Here is a 24,610-nt window from a genome sequence, read left to right on the forward strand (position 1 = left end):
CCTAAATTTGAGGCTTAGAATAAATATTTAAAGCCTTCCCAGCTGTTAGCAAAGGCACGCGAGCTTTCCAGGGAACGCTGAAGAAGCAGCTATGTTTGGATTTCTAATCACTTGAACAAAACACACTAATTAAAAGAGATATCCGTCGGGAGTTGACGCCGCTCTCCGGGATACTGTTCATCTTCGTGTTGCCGACGCCAACCAGGCTTCCAGGGAAAAGAAGAGACAGGGCATCAGCCACAGCAGCGGAGAGGAGACCGCGGTCACCAGCCTGAGCTCCAGCCCTCCCCTGGCCAACCAACCTTATTTTGCAGGACTAAAATAATAAATTAAGATTTAAAAAATAGAAATCTTTTTTGCCCCCAGGAGTTTATGGGAGCATTTTTCTCTCGGACGCAACGTGGTGCGTTCCCAGCGTGGGGCTGCTGCGGCTCCAGGAGGAGAATTCATCCCCGCCGCAAACGCACGTAAATACAATACAGGGACAAAAAGCATCATCTCTTCTTTAAAACCTTGCTGAGAAACCACAGGTACTGGTTTCCTCCCATTCCGCGTGCCGGGCGCTGCAGCCGCTCCCCCTCCGCTGGAAAATCGCGTTTGGACATAGGGAAAAGGCAGAAATTCTTCAATTTGCAAGGGTTGGTTTTCGAGATCACAAGGAAATTTGGCCAGTCAAAAGAAAGGCACCATCCAGTCCTGTGGTGCATTTAAACTGATTATTTATTTATTCTTTCATCCACTTCGCCTTTGATCCTTTTTCAGGTGATTTGTTTTAAAAATCACAGCAATTTTCATCAGTTTCCTTTTATTTTCTATTCATCTCCTTTCTGCTACCTATTTGTTTCTTACGGGTTGTCTGTAGTTTTGCCGTGACTTCCATCTGTCAGATTCTTTGTTCCATTTGATTTGCGCTCCGGTTAATTATTTTTTTTTTTTTTTTTTAGGTAGACTTTTTCATGACTCTCCTTTTATTCTTTTACCGCTTGAGATATTCCAGGCATTTTCTCTAACCCTTTCATTTCCGTGTTTTCCTTCCCCTTTTGTGTCAGCATCCGCACTGATTTACACAGCCCACGGTTTTCAGGTCTCCGCATCCCGTCATCTCGCGCTAATTATTCGGCTTCGTTGCCAACCGGCGTTTCTTGCCGTCTGCAAATAAAGGCTGGGAAAACAGGATTCGACCTCTTTGAATATTTCCTCGGTGAGTTGTTAAGACCGTCGGCACGGCTCTCATTGTTCCTTTTTTCTGATGACGTGGTGCCATTGATCATTTACGGAGTCAGAGACTCGCCCCGGCGTCTTATTGCAAATGGCCACGATGCTCGGGAGCTAAATTCTGGCAGGGAGTTATTTTAACAAATACAGTGATTTTTGGCTCCTTGGTCCTGGTGATGACAGAGAAACACAACCCAAGGCACGTGGGACCCAGGAATGTTAAAAAAAAAAAAAACAAACAACAACCCATCTGTTGGTAGGTGTTTGGACCCTGGGGATCTCACCCTAACCTCGGCCTGGGTGACAATTGAGGTGACAGCCCTCAGCTAGGTGGTTTTTGGAAATAACGGCTTTTAAAAGAGATTAATTTACCGTCCAGATCGTTCTCGGGTGTTTCCGCCGTGTACCAGTCCGAGGGGGGGCCCGTCCCATTCACTGTCATGGCAGCCACCTGGAAACTGTACTGGCTTCCTTTCTCCAGTCCTGGTTGAAAATAAAAAGAAGCCCATAAAAATCATACAGAAAGAAGATTGAAAAAACAAAACCCAAATTAATGACGTTCCCACGGTCTGCAACAGATTTGGAGTAAAACGAAATCTCTGGGAATAGCCCATTGGATTTGCCACGTGGAAGGAAATATATAAAATGCATGTATCCGCGTATATCTCGAAAATATAGATGCAAATCTATAGCAACGCATCCCCCCGGCGCTCGTAGCCCCACGGCTCTGCAGGGAGGTCGGAATTCACACGGGAAAAGACGTTTTTTACCTAAAGAAAAAGGCTTCGAAAATTGAACGAGGGCTGCAACGGCCCAGGACTAGTTTGGGTTGTAGCTCCCAGCGGTCGCGCTCCTGCACAGAAAATTAACGGAGATCCAAATAGTAGAAAAATGAAGAATTGTTTGACGTATCTAAGCCGTTAATCGCGCAGGTAAGAGCGGGTACACTCTCCTTACGCAGGCAACGCGCAGGCCAGGGACTAGGGTAGCAACTGAAGAGCGTTTTGCTTTCCCGTGCTCCCGATTAACTCCCGAGCACACAGTTCGGGAGGGGGAAAAAAAAAAAAATCAAAATAAAGTCTTGCCGGTGTTATGAAATAAGCACGAATTCGGAACCAGACCTTTTTCCTCTGTGGCTAAAATCATCAGAAGAGAATTAGCGCAGCGTTCCCGCATGTGCCACAAGACTCCCGGGTCCCTAAGGTGGGGACAGAGGTTTATCTTTCTGCTCCGTCTACACTGACCACAAAGCACGGGACAAAAAAAAAAAACACCCCACCCTGTTTTCATTTAATTGCCCAAATCATAGAATCATAGAATGGTTTAGGTTGAAAAGGACCTTAGAGATCATCTGGTTCCAACCCCCTGCCATGGGCAGGGACACCTCCCACTGTATCTACTGCAAGTGACTCCCAACTGTTGATTTCACACATCGCGATTGGCAACGGACATTTTCCCTGACTCCAGCTGGCATGAGGGATGCCCAGAATGGGAACGTTTCCACTCCCTACGCTGTGAACGTGTATCCAGGTGATCCACCTTCCTGTTCTGGCTTAATGTAATATTCTTTCAGTACTCGCTATATTTTGCCATTTAACGCTTTAGCATTACAAGTTTTGAAGCATCGTTAATGATAAAAATTACATCTATAGCACTTTATTTTTTCAAAGTGCTTTCAGTTAATTAGTTAATAAATTAATTGATCTTTAACAATATAAGTAGGTGGCTATTTAGATAACCATTTTTAAGTGGATAACTGGCAGACAGAGGTTAAGGACCTTGCCTATGATACTATGGCAGCGGAAATAACAGAGTGTCAAGATTAAACCAAAATTAAGTGCTGATTATTAAAAGACTAAAGTATACCAACAAATGAGGCGGAGGCTATTCTTTATAGGGGAGGTAAACTTCCATGGGTTAGGGGGAAAAATAATGCAAAGCTATCGTCAACCCCAGTTTACAGAAGCGAATTAAGGTCGTGCCGAATTTGACTTAAATAATGTGGGCAGAAATCTTCACTGAATACCACGACAAGCCACCAAAGAAATACTGAAAAGTCGGTCAGGGTTGATTTATTCTACAAATTCTGAAAACATGATTTATAACATCCACAGGCAGTCGTAGTCCTTTACGAGACAGAGAGACAAGGTAAGTTTGCTTTAGCTTATTTAGAACCTCTTAGAAAAAAAAAAAAAAAAAAAAAAGAAAAAAAATATCCTCCGGAGAAGGCGGCTCATAATTAAAAAGAGCAGTTTCATATTTAGCTGACGTGGAAGCCTCGTCTAAAATTGATAAGAGTCACCTGCGTTGTGACTCTGAACTCCTCCGCTGTTGCAGATGTTCTTATTATCCCGTAAAGCACCCGCCTCCCAAAGAGGATGGCAGCAAAGATGTGAAGGGCCTCCATGTTAATATTTAAAATGTCCACTTAGAAGAGCCACATCTCCAGCAATCACAATATATGAACGTGGAAAGTAATATGGGATGTAGATAATTTTCTTAATTGCTTCCTAAGACACGTATTCCCAAGCTCCGTAAAACAAAGTCCATCGCTTCGGGCTACGGGGAGGTATCGGTAGTAGGAGGGTTGGGGCTGCTGGAAGCCCACGGTCCCACCTGGACTCCCACAGCTCTCCAAGCCCGGAATAATTCATGGGGAAGAAAGTCAGGAGGTGCGGATCTACCGTGATAGAGGTGAATCTGCTCTGCTCTCCCAGGGATGGGACCTGCAGGGATGGCGGCAGCGGAGCTACGTCGCTCCGGGACTTTGACCGCATCACTACGTTTTCTTCTCTAAGCCATCCGAGCAGCAGCAACTCCAACATCGGAGCAGTTTTCATCACGGTTTCTACTTCATCTGCCAGAAAATAAATCCTTCCCAACTTGGAAGAGGCTTAATGTGCCGTTTCCCCCCAGAAAGTACTGTGCAGCTATCAGTTACGGAGCCTTCACAAGAGGTCCCGTGGGGACCTCGGTCAAGAGCCTGGGTTAGATGCCCAAGTTGAGATTTCAATATTTAAGGTCTTCCTCATAAAAATGTGCTACTTTTCATTTCGCAATAAAATACTGCTTTTCCTTCCAAACCAGTAAATGGTGATGTTTATTCCGAGAGGTACAATTCCGAATTACTTCCAGTTCTCACAGGTTACACTTCTCACGTGGAAGTAAACTTAATGCAGGTCACCCGAGGTGAAATCCTGATTATACTGAAGTCGGACACAAAGGCGCCATTCGCTTTGACAAAGTTTTATTTTCTTCCTGGATGTTCTCCTGCTTTCTCAGTTACGTCCTGGGCATAACGCAAGGACCCAGGTGACATCAGTTTCCACCTACTAGAATTCACTGTTACCCTCACGATACTCGTGTGGATGCTTTCCCTCACTCCAGTTATACTTTTGCTACAATCTAGTGTTGAACTTCTTATTCTGGGAGGAGAGATTTTTCCGGGGAAAAACTCGGAAAAGAAACTAGGGAAATCAGTATTTTTGCACCTGTGAGAAAGTAAGAGATGTTGACGGAGCGCTCTGAAAACCCACCTGAGGCTCAAGGTATCGGAAACAAGAAATTCAGGTTCAAATTCATTAATGATAAAATCCAGGAGACTAATATGATGAAAGCATTAAGGAAAAAAACCTCGTTTGAAAACACCACCATAAAGACAGTCTTTGTACAATACAATAAATGCTACCTGCCAGCGCAAAAAAAAAAAAATAAAAAAAAAAATAAAAAAAAAAAATCAATGTTCCCTTGAAGTGAAAGTATATTTTATTCCCAAAGCATTTAATTCATCAAAAACCTTGCAAGGCTTGTACCACGCCGACACTGACCTGTGAACAAGTACCAGAGGTTGTTTGGCTCCAGTGTTTCAATCTCGCCCCTGCGGGTAGTCTTTCTGTGTCGGATTTTATAGCCCGTAATAAATCCATTTTGAGTACCTGGTGGTGGAGGCAACCAGCTAACTTTGATGCTCTGTAAAAAAAAAAACCAAACAAAACAAAAAAAAAAAAAAAGAGATGTTATTGTTGATTTTTTATTATTTTTTTTGCAAAGAAATGACAGAAATAAAGCATTTAAAATGAACGGGAAAAAAAAAGGGGAAAGAAAAAAGCTATGTTTTTCCAATAACGTGTATTCAACTAAGTTATAATTTGGAGGAGAAAACCCAAATTCAACCTAAAAAGACTCAAACTGGCATAAAGAAAACCATACGTTCTGTAGCAGGGGCTGGCTATACAGACAATAGATTTATATAGTAAATTTTCTCCCTTTTTCAGGGATTTTTCATTTTAACAGGCCAGGAGAATACCTGGGGCACTCTAAACGTCAGCTCTGGGGTTGAGTCGATGCTGCAACTCATTTCGCTTTTCAGCCCAAAACGTCAGCTCTTTTTGACCGCAGGATACAAACATCAACCTGAGCAGCTCTAACTATTTCGTCCTGTTTTAATTCCACGCATGTTCACGGAGACCTTACTGCGCCCTCGTTACAGCAATGGAAAGGAAGTCGAACCTCTTGGGAACAAACTTATGGCCAACCCCAACACGTACGAGAATTTTCGCCCCAGCCAGCAGCAATGCAATGAACCACGACCGATCACTTCAATTTCTTCTAAATGTTGCTTCCTAGATTGTATGAGGGATTTTATCTCAGCCTCACAGCCCACACCGAAACTGTCCCTTCCCGATGGCTCATGAGACATCCCTACGTTCACAGAATCATAGAACGCTTTGGGTGGGAAGGGACCTTAAAGATCATCCAGTTCCAACCTCCTGCCACGGGCAGGGACACCTCCCACCAGACCAGGTTGCTCCAAGCCCCCTCCAACCTGGCCTTGAACCCCTCCAGGGATGGGGCAGCCACAGCTTCTCTGGGCAACCTGGGCCAGGGTCTCACCACCCTCACAGCAAAGAAGTTCTTCCCCAGATCTCAGCTCCATCTCCCCTCTTTCAGTGTCAAACCCTTCCCCCTTGTCCCATCGCTCTGCTCCCTCAAACTGGCCCATGCACTGGCCAGCATGGACCCCACCAGGCATCACTGGGTGACCCCACCGCTGGTGCTCCTCAGCCGAGACTTCTCTCTCCATCCTTTGCTCTCCATCGCATCGGTTTCTTATCACAAAGGGATCTTTTCCCTTACACGGCAGCAACTTCATTTCTTCAGGAGCCTTTTGTAGAAGGATCTTATCAAAAGGCTTTAGGACACCCAAGCCAACAATATCAACTGGATCTCCTCGCCCACGCGCTCGATGATTCCTTCAAAGGACTTTAATAGGCATGTGAAGCCGGACTTTCCTCCACAAAAGCTGTATTGATCCCTCCTCGTCGTATCATGTTCCTCCATGTGTCTATTCATTCTGTTCTTTATTACAGTTTCTATCAATTTGTCTGGGAAAACCCACCAGCTTTACCAGGCTGGACTGATAAGAGAGCTGATATTGGACATCAACATCTCTCCGCTAAAACAATCCGGGCATCAGCTGTTCCTTTCCAGTCTCCAATCCTTCCCGTGTTTTTACTCAGCGGGATAGAAGGTATTAAGGGTTTCTCAAGGCCTTGCAAATGTATTTACGCTCTCTCCTACAGCAGCCTGTTACACATTTTCAGACAAAGAGAAAAAGCTGACCACGTCACAGCGGATGGGTTTTGACCAAATACAATTTATGACCGTTACGGAGTCGCTTAGTCCCCGCATAAATATGTTATAGCGCATATCAAATTAATTATTGCAATAGAAAAATCAATGTTTGCACATATACTGCCCGGTGATTTATTGTTACAATCAATTATGCATTTCAAAATCAATACTTCAGCTTTTCATTGTGGAGTGAAATAACGCCGAGGGTTTTGGTTGGTTTTTTTTTTTTGCATCAGGGCAGAACAAACTCCATTTTTCAAAGCAGAGAGCGACTGCTTTAAAAACAGATTTGGTCAACTTTGCATATTGAAATTGCCTACATAGAAAATGTTTACGGGAGAATGCAAACGCCCAGAGAGTGGCTTTAAAACATATTTCTCTTGATTCTATTTCTCTTCATGTTTCCCAATGCCTATAAATACTCAACGCCTGTAAATACTTCAAGGGTGGGTGTCAGGAGGATGGGGCCAGGCTTTTTTCAGTGGTGCCCAGGGACAGGACAAGAGGAAACGGGCACAAACTTGAACATAGGGAAGTTCCACCTAAACATGAGGGGGACCTTCTTTCCTGTGAGGGTGGCAGAGCCCTGGAAGAGGCTGCCCAGAGAGGTGGTGGAGTCTCCTTCTCTGGAGACATTCCAACTCCACCTGGACATGTTCCTGGGCAACCTGCTCTGGGTGGCCCTGCTTTGGCAGGGGGTTGGACTAGATGATCTCCAGAGGTCCCTTCCAACTCCTTATCATTCTGTGATTCTGTGACAGCTCTTAGGACGTCTACAGGTAACTCACTGTTTGATACTGGTGCACTCCCAGCTCTTCCAGTATCTGCACAACACTGACCCACGCTCTCATCATGAGGACCTCAGCATCTGTGCATATTCCAGCCCAGCTACGAGGAGAAGACCCTTTGACTAGCCCACTTCCCAGGTCGAGAAGAAAGCAGAGCATCTGGATATTTTCTCAGCGAAGGGGAGGAAAAAACAACTCCATCTTTCCCCTGCCCCTTCCAAGAGCAACAAGAAAAGCTCTTCCGAAATCCCAGCTGCCCCCATCCAGGAAAAAAAATAAATATATGGAAAAGAAACAATATGGAAGCGGAGGGACATGAGTGCTCTCAGGGACCTGTTGCATAGCTCATGCAGGTAAGTAACCACCTAGGTAGGTAACCAGCAATCATTTGGGGGTTGAAAGATCTCACCAGAAGGGACAAGTCACACTGGTCTCAGCTTGGGAAGTGCAGTAACACCAACTTCTCCCCAAAGGGGCCACTTACAGAAAATTTAAAACTGAATCAGCCGATAGAAACCGCAAGTGGATTTTGAAAGAAATCCCATAATTTGGAAGACCTTCCAATGACCCAGACCTTTGAGTGGATCTTTGGGTGGTCCACCATCATTTCTAAACCACAGGTTCCACTTTGTCTCTTTATTTCAAACAAAAAAGATTGCTGAGCTGGGTGTGGAGGCCCCAACACAACTTGTTGTCCTCTGGGAGAGCTAGCAATAGTGTTGGTTACCCTTGTTCAGAGGAAGGGTTCTCCAGTTCTACAAGGAACCAGTGCAGCCTACTATTTCTAGCCTGAACTTGATACTAATTTGATTAAAAAAAGAAAAATAAGAGTTCTGGCAGAAATATCCAAGCACTTGGAGCTGCGACACCTGCAAGCACTGAGCAGTTTTTATAAGACCTCAAATATCCTTTCCTTTGCCTTGAAGTCAACAGTGACTGCATCTCCCCACGCAGCAGGTCTCCCAGAAGCAATGGGTTTGATCTAACGCTCAAGGCAGAATAAATAAGATCTTCCTTATGATTAGAGGAAAAATCAGGTTCCTTACAGATCCCCCAAAAGCTGTCACTGTAACGGTAACAGTTCACTTTCACCTCAACCTGGTCTCCATGGACACCGCAACGATGCTTTTTATCAATAGTACTTAACATGTGACCCTTTGCTCCAGGAAAATCAATGACTAAGGTTCTGACGGGCTTCTTGTCCTTTCTTCTGCTCAAGAGAAAGCAGTAATGACTAGCGCTCTAACCCTTCGTGCTTTACCCGAGAGGCAGCCAACAGAAAGATAATCCTTTCTGTTATACCAGGATTCCTACGGAAACCATAAAAGGAAGACAACTTCAAGAGGATTTTAGGAACCTGTTGGTCCTGGGTGGAACGCAACGTGGGAAAGTATAGTAAAAGGTTGCTGGGCACCTCCACTTCTTGAAATGAGCCTTCTTCAATGGGAGCGTGGTCCCTTCCCTGCACCATGAGGAATCACCGCGAGCAGCTCAGCGTGAGCTGGGACACCCAGCACTGCCCTCGCTTGGAGCTTCAAATGCCCTGTGACATTGCACAATGGCCCTCTAGAGTTCAACTCCTAGTTCAACTGCGTTTGATAAAACCTCTTCAAGAGAACAGACGTTGGCCCACCACATCTAACCAAACCTGAGATCAGTCTTTCCTGGAGTTTCCAAAACCACAGGATATTTTCATTCTCCCATTTTCATGATTATTTAGAATCATAGAATGGTTTGGCTTGGAAGGACCTTAAAGATGATCCAGTTCCAACCCTCCTGCCATGGGCAGAGACACCTCCCACCAGACCAGGTTGCTCAAAGCCCCGTCCAATCTGGCCTTGTCCTGCTAGAAACATCTTAAAGCATTGGAGAGTCAAAGATGACAGGGATTATCACATGCTGATTTGCAGGACGATGAGCAGAAGGGATGAGGTTTGGACCCATTTTTTCCAGCCACTTCTGCTCTTTGATGACCCTTACTGAATCACTTTTCAGAAATGTGACCCCCGGACTTTGATCCCACGCCTATGGGACCTTTCAGATCATCGAGTCCAACCATCAACCTAATACTGAAAAACCCATCACTAACCCATGTCCCTCAGCACCACGTCTACCCATCTTTTAAATACCTCCATGGATGGTGCCTCCACCACTGCCCCGGGCAGCCCATTCCAAGGCTTGACAACCCTTTAGGTGAAGAAATTTTTCCTAATATCCATCCTAAACCTCCCCTGGTGCAACTTGAGGCCGTTTCCTCTTGTCCCATCGCCTGTTCTTTGGGAGAAGAGACCGACCCCCCCCTGGCTACACCCTCCTTTCAGGGAGTTGGAGAGAGCGAGAAGGTCTCCCCTCAGCCTCCTTTTCTCCCACCCCTCCTGCCACCCTTGGAGCCCTCCCTGTCCCCACATCCCTCCACTGCCACCGCCCCACAGGCAAGGGGCTCTCCTACAACCAACCCGTCTGCTGTAAATTCATTGACAAATATATGTTGAGGCTGCTGGCAGTTGCCTTGGATACGAGCAATTTTAAAGTCCCCAACCATAGTGTTTCATAAAACTACTTTTTTTTTTTTTTTTTTACCCCAAGAGAAGATAAGAAGGAGAAAAAAAGATTGGGAGGGTTGTTAAGGTATAAAGACCTCTTCAGCCAGTATTATCTCCTCGGGGTATTTCTCTTCCGAACTACATCTCCAAACAGCTCATTTATTAAAATTACATAATTAAATACTTAAACCATTTGATCACCATGGTCTATAAAGAAAAAAAAAATAAAGAGAAGGGAAGTGATAGTCATGACATAGCAGGAAAAAAAAACTTAAGGATAAAAATGCCTCTGGGTGTCTTCACTAACTTGAAAAGAAGAGCAGATGAAACACAACCAAATACAAGGCTTAGAAAAGTCAGGAACCTCCGGCAAATACTTGGTTGTGGTGGCAAAGGAACAAAACAAACAGAAAATAGTGAGGCCTGAAAACAAATCATGAAAAAAACCTCATCATTTTCTCTCTCTCTCTGCAAATGTAGAAACTGTCAGCACACTTGAAAACAAACCCTTCTGAAGTAACTACGAGACACCATTAACTTGAAATGCTCTTTATTTTTAAAGAACATCAGATTCATGGACTTTTTCAAAGCTCTGACTTCTCATTCGGAGTTGGGCTAAAAAGTTTTCGTTACGAAAAACATCCCATAATAGGAAAACCCACCTACAATATATTTCCATAGCTGCAGCGATGTATTTCTTTTCGTTTTAACTCGTTCTTGTGTCAATGAACGCTCGCTCCCAGCTCTTCCTCCCTCCTCTGAGGATGTTCTTTACAGGTCCAGGGATCAAAGCAACTATCGATACTTCCATCAAGTCTTCAATTACAAATGCACTTAATTGATTAGCACTTAGCAGCACCTGTAGTTGGCTACCACTTTAATTACTGATTATACTGATGCTGATTACTTAAACGATACCTGCCTGAGAGCCTCGTGATTAGGAGTTTATAAAGCAAAGGGCACAATAATTTCAAAATAATTAGGCTATTAAGATTCAGATTAAAATCAAAATCTCAAGAATATTTAAAAAACCCAACAATATTCCATTTGAAATATGTTAATGCACGCGTCCTGATACCAGGAGCTGCCCAGAGATCCCTCAAAGGCAGCCAACTCCCTCTTTTTCTGGAGGAAGGTCTTAGCTGCCCATCAACGCAAACGACCCAACACCATCACCACCCGAACAACAAAAGATGGAAATCAAAAAAACCCAATGAAATAACGCATCATTAAACCTCTTCATTAAATATTTATGCTCCTGCAGCAGTCAAGGAGGTTATTCCTATTATAACCTACGCAGTGGAGACTGATGGAGCTCTTGTGTCCATGACCATGACCCGAGTGCCAGAACCTGTCTTAGCTTTGGTGCTAATTCTCTGTATGAGTTTTATAGAGCCACTGGCACTCTTTTTTTTTTTTTTTTTTTTTTTTTTCAAATTATACATTTTCATAACACTACTACCCGAATACTAACTGCAACCGAGGTTTGTGAGTCTCAATGTGCATGAAGGTTATTGTGATAAGTTAACACAGGAGCACAAAGCCTACCCGCTTCTCCTGATGAACCTGGAGAGCACCTCTTTGGGCCTCGTGTAGAAAGCATAAAGGTAGCCCCGCAGCAGAAATACTCAAGATTTAAAAGGCCTAATTCAGCAGCAGAAAAGGCGCTATTTTGGGTACAGAGGTTAGTTAGGGAGTTTCTGAAGAGAAAGGAACCATCTGGTGCTATTCAGTGTCCATCGTGTGCTGGAACGGCTCCCGGAGCCCAACCGCGGGCATTGAGAAAGGGCTGGGAAAGGATTTGGACAGAATCCTGAGCAAATAGCTAAAAAAGGGGTAAATTCCACAAATGGGTATAAAGCTTTTGTTGAGTTGCTCAAAGATGGAAGATGATGGTGAATAATCCTATTAAAAAGGCCAGGGAAACAAGGCGGTATTGGAACATCTGCGGAAGGAAGGGAAAAACTGCCAGCTGTTGCTGGAGTTGGCAATTTTTATGTCCAAAGAAGAATATTCTGGATTTTACAACCAGGGTCCAAGCGGGTTTATTCCTAATCAAGGTTGCATTAAGACTTCCAGAATGGCCTGAACATGACAAGGTCATCCACGCTGCAGCCTCATGGACGCACACAGGAACCTCTGAGAGCTACTGACACCTGATAGTTTGGAGCTGCCCCATGCCTGGATGTCCAAGCAAACCTACATCATCTGGACAGAGAAAGAGGAGATGTGAGATCTGGGGAGCTCCTCCTTATAGAAAGCAAACTCAACAAACCAACCAACCCACCGTCCACCAGACTTTGCTCACCCTCATGGCAATCATCTCCCTTCTCTAACAGTGGTGTTTCCAGAAAACGTTAAGAGGTCCTCTCTTGGGTACAAGTTATTCCCTGGGAGATTCCGACTGGACTCCAGGAAAATTGTTCACAGTGAGAACAATCAATCAATGGAATAATCTCCCCAAGGAATTGGTGGATTCCCCATCATTAGAAACTTTTAAGATTCAGCTGGGCCATCTTGTCTAGACCCTGCTTGTGCCAAGAAAGGTTGGAGCAGATGATCCTTGAGGTCCCTTCCAACCTGGGATTCTGTGATTCTATGACTCTCAGAAAAGCACCAGTGTCCTGGCTCCCTGAGCAGGGTCTGCCAAGCTCCAGCTGTGCCCCCATGTGCAGTAAACCCTCAACAGCCCCATCGACCTCGCTCCCAGTTGACCTTGGCTAGTATTCAAGGGCAAAAATCTCCATTGGTCTGCATGTCCTAGCCCTCTTGCAAATCAGAAACAATATACTATTTTGGTAGAAACATCTGGAGGTGTTTCTCTCTAGAGAGAGACCACCTGCCCACCAGTGCCAGAACCACTACTCCTTTCCCCATTACTGGGACCACAGAGCTTTTTGGGTGGACTGACCCCACTTTATGGGGAGCAAACAACGATGCTGCCCGGGGGGTGTGTGCGCGCACGCTGGGTTAATTAAAAAATAAATAATAAACAATTTCACACACTCCATTTCTCGAGAGCAAACAATATGAAAGGCAGAAGAATGCAAGATTCTATGATTCTATGATTCTAAGATGCATTAGGGAGGATGGAATGGAAAGATCCGAAGGAATGAGCTTGTTTTGCCGGCGCCGAAGCACGGGGAGAGCTCTGCTCCTTGATTCAGATCTGCAGGAGGATTAACAAGAGCTTCCTCCTTCTTTTTAACCTCCTACGTGCCACGCACCAACACCCTCCTTGAAAAATATTCCTACTTCCAACTGATTCTCAACAGAATTACTGGCGTGCTACGGGGTAACAGCTCAGGGAAGACAGGTCTCAACGAGTGGGTGAATTCTACTCAATTCTACCCCAAACCAAAACCAATATTGATGTTTTTTTTAAAGCTCGAGTTCTGAATGCGAGACCATGCCCTCCACCCGACACCGATAACCCGGGGGATTTTTAACCTCCCAGTGCAGAGCTTCACGTGGCTTCTCTTCTCAGGAGACAGAGGTAGGAGCTGGTGCACCTACCAGCGCTTCTGACACACACACAAGACTCGAGAAGATGCTGGGACAATTAGCCAGGCTGTGGATTTTAAAGATTAAAAACTTCTGCCCCTGTAAATTTTCAGGTGAGGGTAGGACACGTCCCATCCCGCTTCTCTGGACCACAGACCGTCCCAGAGCAGCGTCCAGGGGAAGGAAAGCCACCCCCCACCTCAAGAAATGCAGGTACCGGGAGAGAGGGGGGGGGACATCACTGTGTGTCCGTGTCACGCCGAGTTATTGCTGTTTCTTTTCTTTCTGGAAGAAAAAGCACACCCCGTGAAATTCTTCCATAAGTTCTGCTGGCAAAACTTCATTTCTTAAATTTCCTTGACAACATCCCCAAATTGCACGCGTTTTCTGTGCCCGACTGAAAATTGGCCCTTTGAAGTACTTCTAAGCTTTGTTACATCCCTTTCTTCACAGGAGCGTGTTGCTTTTCCTTTTTGATTGTATGAATACACCTCCCATCACTAAGTTCAGGCCTGAACGCTAATAAAAATGTGGTTTTGTAAAAGTCTGTTTTAATGATCTCACAGCGGCAAAGTTTATGACGATGAGAAGACCTGAAATATGAACGTACGCTGACCTTGTCTCCAATTAAGGCCCCGGGAGAAGTCCAAATGAAACGAGAAGGGAAGGTTCTGGCCCTGTTCTTAAGTTAAGTTATCAAATAAGTGGCCGGGTCCTGGTGATGGCGAGGCTTAATTGAAAACAAAACCGGAGCGTGAGGACCCACAGGTTGACTTTCCAACTCCAACAACTACTCATCGCAACTCATTTGTGATTCTCTGCCCTCACCTCTCGCGGGCTGCGACCACGTGCTGCCTGTGGGGTGTATATAGCTACTTCTGCGGCAGCTATAAAACAATTTGATTTCTTTTTTTTATTCAGTATAATGCACCCAGACCGTGCGTCTTACAGGACGGTCATTCCTGCAAGATCTAGTGATGGTGGAAGACTCAGATCCCAGAGACCACGGGTGATCCCACTCCAAAGTCCCTTTCCTCAGCCTGTATTTATTATCTTAGCATTTTAAAACCTGCCCACTGCTTAGTTCCAACCCGTTTTGTACCCCGAGGCTGATCTTCCTCATTAATTCTGATTGAACGTTATCTCTGCTTTCGGCTTTCCCAGTATTCCCTGATGGAAATACAAGGGGAGTCCAGGTATCACACCTTGCCTTAAATAACTCCAGCTCCAGCCAGCTGTGAAAATACAGTCTTCAGTATAATTACTGGGTAATATATACATAAATAATATAATAATAACAAAATAATAAAATAATAATATAAAATACATAGTCTTCAGTATAATTTTCTGGGTTTATCTCTATGTTTTTACGTTTAATTTTGTTTTTTTTTTTTTTAAATTTGAAGCGCAGGAGGTCCCTGGAATTATCAGGGGACCCAGATGCCAAATTCATCTGGGAGAGGTAAATGACTGGAAGTCACTGACAACCCCATTATATTGATTTTTAGGATTAATGACAAGGGTCATTCAGGATAGGCCTTTAAATTTTGCACCCATTGGCATCTGTTTAATTAAAGACGTTTCATTCCCTACGGACATTCAGTAACATTAAGAAGCGGGGCTCCAGAAAACATCAACTCAGACATAAAAACGTCTTTTCTATTTTCTAGTTCTTCTAACAAGCACTTTTGCTTTTGGCACCTGCAGCTACACATTCTCCATCAGCATCGGAGCTGCTGTTGGGATACTTCTGGTATCATTTTTCTCCTCCCCAAAAATCAGCCTGAATTTGCAGATTTCAATGGGATTTGCCTAATTTTCCCTATATCCAGAAAATATACCATTCAGCAATAAGCTTAAGGCGAATCTCTGAGGCTTGAAAGTCTTGTCTTGAGGACCTCCCATTAGATGTATTTATAATTGGTACCTCAGTTGATACACAGACCTGCAGAAGGATATTCCTCTACAGTGAAGGACGCTGGATCTAGTCCAGCCTCAGCTGCTGTTTACTACTAGAGCCCCAAAAGTTCAACTTCGTTATAAATCTGGACGTTCAAGGCTGGGTTGATCCCAATTAATTACGTACGGAACTGAAGCATCCTTGTATTTGGCCAGAGAAGGACGTATCGTCTCCCTGAACCACCCTTCAGGAGCTGCCTGCACCTTATCACCAGCAGCACCTAGGGTGCTTCATTTCAGATGACTAAATTAAGTGCCTAAATTTAGGTGAATGATCACCATCAGGGGCTCCATCACCCTGGACTGCATCTGAGCCACGTTGGAGGAGAAGTTAATACCAAAATGACAATGGAAAACAACAGAAATGTCACCTAAGTACAGAATGCTGTAGGTTGGAAGGGACCCTACAGGTTGGAAGGGACCTCTGGACCTCATCTGCTCCAACCCCCAAGGATTTATTTAACTCTTGTTCAGAGACAACCCGTCATGGTCAACATCTCATGACCATCATGGTCATGACCATCATAGTCAACCTGAATGACTGGCATCTCCCCTGTGTTTTGTGGGGACCCGGTTGACTTGGTGTCCCACCATGGATGGTTAGGAGATGCTTCCCAAAACGAGTAATCACAGCCCACACCACGTTTTAGGGAGTGCCAGTCCTTGTTAGCAGCCTCGTTACCTTGAATTAAGAGCAGGAAAATGATTATTTAGTTCAGTTTTCTGTGGACACCACAGCCCTTCCATCCTGAGACTCAGTGCTGCTCATGCCGGGCATCGCCGCATCCTCCAGCTCTCCCAGTGGAACGGATCCAACCTTTTAGCCATCATTTTACCCATTATTTTAGCCGTTATTTCCTTGGAAGCAGAGCCCAGACTTGCAGCTTCACAGGCCAGAAGGGATCTCTGTGACCATCCCCTTTGTCCCCTGCCTGGTCTAACAGAGTCTGTAAGACTCCCGGATAAAGGAGAAATCTGGTTTTGCCTGACCTTGGGAGAAGGGACAGCTCTGTTCAGTTAAACACACAAAAATGGCTTCTTTTGGTACATTTTGGAAGTTTTACCGTATTTTCAAGGAAGAGAGAGACTTGCACAACATCACCAGAGTGAGCGAGTGGCCAAACTTGGATTACGGCCCTGCCGCCCAGCCTCACTACATTAAAAAAGTTATTTTCCTTTCGGAAGATTTGATGTCGTAAAGTTCCCAATAAAGGAAGGCACAATAGAGTTGTCAAGAAAAATGAGAAATAATCCCAGCAACAGCCCTGAACAAAGCAGCGTGCGGCGACCTAAAGAAGCCCAGCGCCCGGCTGTTATTCTTGGACGAGGTGATAAATCCAGCAGCCTTTAAAAAGAGATTTTCGAAAATAACCCGTTACGTGACCCATGACCCAATCGGGGTTCCCACCTGATGATGACAATTAACCACCCCGTTTGGGAAGATGGTTAAAAAGAAAGGTCTCAGAATAACAAGAGGGAGGATTTTGGCCGGTTTTGTTGCAGTGTGAGAATTATCAAGACAGCGGTCCATTGGAGTCCTGCCCGCTCTCATTATCACGGGCACAAGATTTAGGCCCTCGAGGGAGAAGAACTGACAAAATCCGAAAAAATTCAAAGTTTTCAGAATTCACCAGGTCATTTTATAGCGCTGCGCACACTGTACTTGGTCACTAAGTAAATTAAGTGACTGATTTCAAAGGAAATAAATTTTATTACATCTGACTACCGTAACATCCTCCCTTCACAGGACGAGACCCCGAAGAAGCCACTCTACACCTTTTCTCATGCCATTTAAGAGCTCGAGGCTTAGTCCCAGCCACTGTGGTGGTGGGACTGGAGCATCCTCCAGCAGCCTTCCCTGGAGCTTGACTGGAATGAAGGATCAAGCATCTCCCAGGAAAATATCTATGAATACAGAGAAATGGCGCAGGGTGAGTCGTATTCAGCTATCACCATCTCTAGTCAACAAAACATTGCTCCATAAATATCAGCGTCACACCTCATCCTCTACAATTTTCCTCGTAGGGCCAGCGCCTGCGTGTTCTGACCTCGGGTAGTTTCACTAAAAGGCCGAGCAAAGCGGCAAGATCACAAAATCAGAGAATCTACATGGTTGGAAGGGACCTTTGAGATCATCAAGTCCAACCAACAAAAAAAACAACAACAAAAAACAAACAAACAAACAAACAAAAACCAAAACCAAAAACAAACCAACAAAAAAAACCCCCCACACCACCAAAACCAAACCAAACCAAACACCCACAACCACACCCCACACCCACGCACAAACAGACACAACCCAACAGTCTCAGGCACTAGAGCATGCCCTGAAGTGCCACGTCTACACGTTTCTTAAATCCCTCCAGGGATGGCGACTCCACCACCTCCCTGGGCAGGCTGTTCCAGTGCCTGACCACTCTCTCAGGAAAGTCATTCTGCCTAATATCTAATCTAAACCTCCCCTGCCCCAACTTCAGACCATCTCCTCTGCTCCTGTCATTATTCCCTTGGGAGAAGAGGCCAACCCTCGCCTCTCTACAGTTTCAGGTAGTTGTAGAGGGCAATGAGGTCCCCCCTCAGCCTCCTCTTCTCCAAACTAAACATGCCCAGTTCTCTCAGCCTCTCCTCATAGGACTTGTTCTCCAGACCCCTCACCGGCTTGGTGGCTCTCCTCTGGACACGCTCCAGCACTTCAATGTCTTTCCTGTAGTGAGGGGCCCAGAACTGAACACAGCACTCGAGGTGAGGCCTCACCAGTGCCCAGTCCAGAGGCACCATCACTGCCCTGCTCCTGCTGGCCACGCTGTTCCTGATACAGGCCAGGATGCCGTTGGCCTTCTTGGCCACCTGGGCACACTGCTGGCTCATGTTCAGCCGCCTGTCCACCAACACCCCCAGGTCCTTTTCTGCCAGGCAGCTTTCCAGCCACTCTTCCCCGAGCCTGTAGCGTTGCCTGGGGTTGTTGTGACCGAAATGCAGGACCCGGCACTTGGCCTGATTGAACCTCATCCCATTGGCCTTGGCCCATCGATCCAACCTGTCCAGGTCCCTCTGTAGAGCCTGCCGACCCTCAAGCAGATCAACACTCCCACCTAGCTTGGTGTCATCTGCAAACTTACTGAGGGTGCAAGATATCGCAGTCACCATAAATAAAGATCACGTTTGATGTTAATGGCGTCTTTTGAGTGATCAGGCTGTTTCTCCTCTTCTCTTTACCACCATCATTTTATTTGCAAGCGGCACATGATTGCTTGGGTACCACCCAGCAGATAAAGAGGGAAATTTTCCCTTGGCGATACCGTATCGCGTCGCTAATTTGTCTTAACTTTACAGGAAGGAGAAAGTAGCCATTAAAAAATTAGAAACCTTTTGTCGTGTGCTGCTCGTGGAAAAATCATTTCAGAGATTTTCACGTTCGAGTAAATTACACCAGATGTCAACGCCTAGAAATTCCAGGCTATCATTACTGTGTCAGAAATGAGTACTTTGGTCCTGTTTTCATCAGAAGGGAACGCAAGCTATACAGAGGAGATAAACAGTAAAAATCAAATATCGTCCAAAAAATCCTGCAAACCTCATTCAAGAGCCCAGCTCAGTCTTGCCACGTAGGAGAAGTCATTCATGCCCTAGAGAACCAAGAGAGGTGTCACAAGAGCAGCTGGGCTTAAGAGAGGACTTTCCAAACCCAGATTTCAGCAGAAACAACAGCCTCATCAATGAGCAAAACCATCTTCAAGCACAAAGAGGTCCAAATTGGAGTCTCTGTCTCTGGAGACGTTCAAAACCCGCCCAGACGTGGTCCTGTGCAACCTGCTCTAGGAGAACCTGCTTTGGCAGGGGGGTTGGACTAGATGATCTCCAGAGGTCCCTTCCAACCCCGTATCATTCTCTGATTCTGTGAAATGGCAAATTTCCTAGCTGGATTTCATCTCCTCAGTGTTGACAAATGTTTGGGCCAGGATCAAACCTCAACTTCACTTAGGTGAAGGCACTGTCTAATGCAGAGTAAGGACCAGAACGATAAAGCTTTGCCGAATGTTGGGAATTCTGGTTAAATGGCTTTATCTCCCATTCATAGCCACAGAACAGCGTGGAGGGCAAATAGTGCTAAATCCACATAGAGAATCATAGAATGGTTTGGGTTGGAAGGGACCTTAAAGGCCATCCAGTTCCAACGCCCTGCCCTGAGCACTAGACCAGTGTGTATATACATTTATATATATAAAATACATATAAATATTATACTAGCATGCATTTACTTCCTGATGAAGGAAAGGTTGTGAAAATAGGAGGCATTTAATATAATTAATGCACGTACACCCAGAAAAACACTACTGAAAACTAAACCAAATAAACACCAACTCCCTTAGAACATCTCCCGAGGAGGAGTCTCTGCGTAGGATAAACACTTCTTCAGATCCTGCATGAGTTTTTCTTTTAAAATACTCGTGTGACCCATCAGCGCTGTTCATATGAAGCCCACACTCCTTATTTTCGTGCCTCTGATGTGCCCAAAGATGCCAACGCCTAATGGGGAACCGCTCAGGACCTACATGAGGATGTGCAGCACCTGACCCCGTCCACGGAAATGCTATTTCTCTTGGTGAATGCTCTATGAACTCAATTTCAATAAATAACTCGGCCAAAAGAAGCAAGGCGAAGAGTATTGCTGCGTGTAAATGAAATCCTTATCGAGGAGAAAATAAAAATGCGGCGGAGAAAGAACACGGGAGACTGAGCATCCACAGCGAAGATCAGAAGTAAATATATTAGAGTGTACACAGAAATATAGGAAACAGTTTAATAAATCAATAGAAAGGATGTGAGGAGATTTGGAGATATTTAGTTACCCAGACAGCATTTAATGCACAATTCAGAAGGGACTTAGCGAATCAAAGTGCTTCAGCTGTTGCTGCAGATGATGATGGAGTCTCCTCCTTCCTCCAGGTGAGGCAGGAGACACCCAGCACCATTTGCCTTCGCTATTCAAACAATAACATAGTATTGATCGCTGTATTCCGTAAATTCTATGACTCCTGCAAACTACTACAGCTTCGAAAAAGGAGCAGATTTTACGTACCACATTTGCCTTCCCCATTTAAAGAAAACCCACGGTTAATAAACCCAACGCAGCACCCTGCTTCACATCTCCTGAACCAAAGTTCCCCAAAGCCAAGAAGATTTTTTTCTCTTTTAGTATCAACGGATGGATCATAGAATCACAGAATTGTCCAGGTTAGAAGGGACCTTTAAGATCATCGAGTCCAACCATCAACCTAACTCTGATAAAAACCATCACTACACCACGTCACTAAGCTCTGTGTCAACCTGGCGTTTAAATACCTCCAGGGATGGTGCCTCAACCACTTCCCTGGGCAGCCCATTCCAAGGCTTAATCATAGAATCATAGAATGGTTTGGGTTGGAAGGGACCTTAAAGATCATCGAGTTCCAACCCCCCTGCCATGGGCAGGGACACCTCCACTAGAGCGGGTTGCTCAAAGCCCCATCCAGCCTGGCCTTAAAACTCTTAATAACTCTTTCCGTGTCAAAATTCTTCCTAAACATCAACATCTCAGAGATCACTGAGAAGGGAGGTGGCAAATCTCTTCCTTACAAGATTTATTAGCTAATTTAGTGGCGACTCCTCCGAGGAACACTTCTCAAATAACTCAGATACCACAACTTCAGCCCCAAAGAACAGGAAAATATATATAAATTAATTCTCTCCTACTGCCACCTAGTTTTAAAAGAAAAGAAACAGAAGCCCCAAAGTAATCTGAAGAGCACCGGAGAATATTACTAGAGCATAAATACAGGTTTTCATGACACACTTTCTGAATTCTCTGTGAAAGATAACATTAAGCTTGTGAAAAGAGTTAATTATGCATTAAAAGGCCACTCTGGGAGTTAAGGCTACTTTCGAAATTCTGAAGCAAAGCTAATTCTGGCATGACCGATTCCATAAATATCATGTCATTTAAGCCCAGAAATAGGCTGGTTTCTAATTGTTTTATTCTCTCTAGAGACTGTTCTGTGGATTTTAAAGATGGAAACACGTATCCTTTTGGCTTCAGTAGAGCTATGGGAGCCAATGCTGGTCTTGGGGTTTTGTTTCCAACCACCCCCCCCAATCCCTTACACCCCAATCCCGTTAGGCAAAGCTATTTTTATTACATGAAAACATCTTTTATGGCTTCCCTTTTCGTCGGTTCTGCAACATAAATTAACAAGAAAAATTATTCCCACCGCTACATACGCATTATCAACAAGGAATGGAAAAACCAACAAGCAAAAAAACCCCTTAGGTTATATATAATTAAGAAAAAAAGTCGTCAAAGTCATTAAACGGAAAAAAAAGAAAGGAATCTCAGGTTTTGATTTTCATTTAGACCGAGAAATCTTCCAACCCTTCTGGTGGCGCACGAAGACCTCGAGGAGGCAAGAGTGAATTTACAACTCTTTTCAGATGCCTTCATCCTCCCAGAATGGCGTAAGCAGCGGCTGCGTAATAGAAATCCGATAATAAATCGACTGGAAAAGGTTTTATTTTATTTTCCCAATTTTTGGCAGTCTTATAGGACACCCCCTCCCCGCCCCAGCAGGTCAGGCTGGGTCAGTGCTGCGTGGGAAGGCTCCGTGATACAGGAGGTTGCTGGGATGCTCTCCATCCTACCCGGTGGGTGCTGGCGGGGGACCCCCACGTTGGCGGGCACCCCGTGGTGGGGACAGGCCACCACGTGCCAAAGCAATGGGCTTTCCAGCTCAGGGGGTTTATTAGCACCTTGTAAGGTTTGAAACTTCACGAGACACCCACGCTGGTTTTGGGGGGGGGATGCAAAGATGAAATCCAATACATTCAGATTTACGGACCCACCGGAAAAAGAACCAACCAACCAACCAACCAAACTACATTCCATGTTTGTCAAAATGCCCAAAATCATCTCAGAAAGTCTGCTCTGGAGCTCTTGACTGCACTCAAGATCCAGGCCCAAATTTCGTAACTATTCCGTAAAAGCGTGATGCCTTTCCTTCATTTCATTATATGTCATTTCTCTGCTGAACCAAACCAAGTGTGATGACCCCAGAAGCTCCTACTGCTCAAAGGAGATGCCAGCAGCATCCCCTGAGGTGCAGGGGGTGAGGGGCCCTGGTCTGCACCCCACATGGGCACCCACACAAGCACATCAGAGAGAAGCACTGCAGGAGGGATGGAGCTATTAAAGAATGAGAAGATGGGTCTCATTTTGCTTTGACTGGTCATTGCAAACAGCAAAACCCCAACGCTTGAGTCAAGACAGGTGAAGGAAGGACATCTTAACAGTGGTACCAACAGGCACGTTATTTCCAAATATCTATTCCATCTGGGAAATAAGTCTATTATCTTAACATTGTGACCTCAAAGACCTAGACTTGTAAATCTTCTAGATGCCTAAGATGGAATTTCAGACAAACTAACTGAAAATGACTCCAGCTCTGGGGCCACCAACAGCAGAAGGACATGGACCTGATGGAGCGGGGCCAGAGGAGGCCACGGAGATGTTCCAAGGGCTGGAGCCCCTCTGCTGTGAGGACAGGCTGAGAGAGTTGGGGGGTTCAGCCTTGAGAAGAGAAGGCTCCGGGGAGACCTTAGAGCCCCTTCCAGTCCCTCAAGGGGCTCCAGGAGAGATGGGGAGGGACTCTTGATCAGGGAGGGGAGCCATAGGATGAGGGGGAAGGGTTTGACACTGAAAGAGGGGAGATTGAGATGAGATCTGGGGAAGAACTTCTTTGCTGTGAGGGTGGTGGTCCCAAAGCATCAGTAAGAGAAGCACTAATATTTTTTCCTTCCCGGCTGAAGCCTGTCCTGCAAACGACATTTCTGCTGAGACCAGCTCTTCATTAACGGAGTCTATTCTTTTATATTTTGTCTTCAAAAAAATGCATTTCTAGTGGAAATGGACTTGCTTGAAGAACACTCCATAAAGGGTAAATGCCCTTTTTTTTCCCCAAAGGTGGTCCTCGCAGCCTGCTCGTTTATCCTCATGTCACCGGTGTCCTGAGACCAAGAGAAATATTCGGCTTTATTTTAAACCGTTCCCCGATGTCGGCTCGTGCTGCCGGTTGGATTCCCGCAACTGTCATTTTCGAGCCTCAAGGGACAACCCAACGGGTGTCTCCTAAACCAAAGTGACTGCCCAGGTTTCCTCACCAGCGACGCTCCTTTTCGCTGTTCAGGTGAGAAAAGCAGAGCCCAGGCACCGACCTCGTCGCGGTTTCACCGGCTTCAAGGAGGAGGTTTCCTAAGTGAAAATCCTGAAGGACACACGAAGGGGATGAACGTGATGAAGTCTGATAAGAAGGAGAAAAAAAAACACCCCCATAGCTGATCCGCCCAGAACTGGAGGCACATAGGGTTTTATTACACCACCAATTATATCTCTTTCTATTTATACAGAAAAGATGTGAGCACATTTTTATTATTTAAAAAAAAAATAATCAAATAAACGCTGCTGGTGAAACATTAAAGATAAGATCTCGCAGCAGGAGGAAAGGCTGAGAGTAATCACGAAGCCTTTCTACTCTGCAGCACAAAGTCTTCCTACCCGGCTAATTTATTTATGCCTTAATATAATATATAATAACATATATATATATGTTATATATATGTATATATTATATATATGTGTATATATGTATATAATATATAATAACAGGGAAGGAGAGGGGAGGGGAAGGGAAGGGAAGGGAAGAAGAGGGGAGGGGAAGGGAAGGGAAGGGAAGGGAAGGGAAGGGAAGGGAAGGGAAGGGAAGGGAAGGGAAGGGAAGGGAAGGGAAGGGAAGGGAAGGGAAGGGAAGGGAAGGGAAGGGAAGGGAAGGGAAGGGAAGGGAAGGGAAGGGAAGGGAAGGGAAGGGAAGGGAAGGGAAGGGAAGGGAAGGGAAGGGAAGGGAAGGGAAGGGAAGGGAAGGGAAGGGAAGGGAAGGGAAG

General features: G+C 45.2%; 1 protein-coding gene across 1 annotated transcript in view; it reads right to left on the reverse strand.

The window, feature by feature from the left end:
• Window positions 1-24,610, reverse strand: part of LOC141476887 (netrin receptor DCC) — a 579,965-nt gene that overhangs the window by 89,742 nt on the left and 465,613 nt on the right. Inside the window, exons 13-14 of the mRNA XM_074165768.1 lie at window positions 5,043-5,184; window positions 1,588-1,698 (exon numbers count right to left, since the gene is read on the reverse strand). Coding sequence (XP_074021869.1) covers window positions 1,588-1,698; window positions 5,043-5,184 — 253 coding nt within the window. The remainder of the gene's footprint in view (window positions 1-1,587; window positions 1,699-5,042; window positions 5,185-24,610) is intronic.

Source organism: Numenius arquata, chromosome Z (genome assembly GCF_964106895.1).
Source record: "Numenius arquata chromosome Z, bNumArq3.hap1.1, whole genome shotgun sequence".
NCBI classification, from domain to species: Eukaryota; Metazoa; Chordata; class Aves; order Charadriiformes; family Scolopacidae; genus Numenius; species Numenius arquata.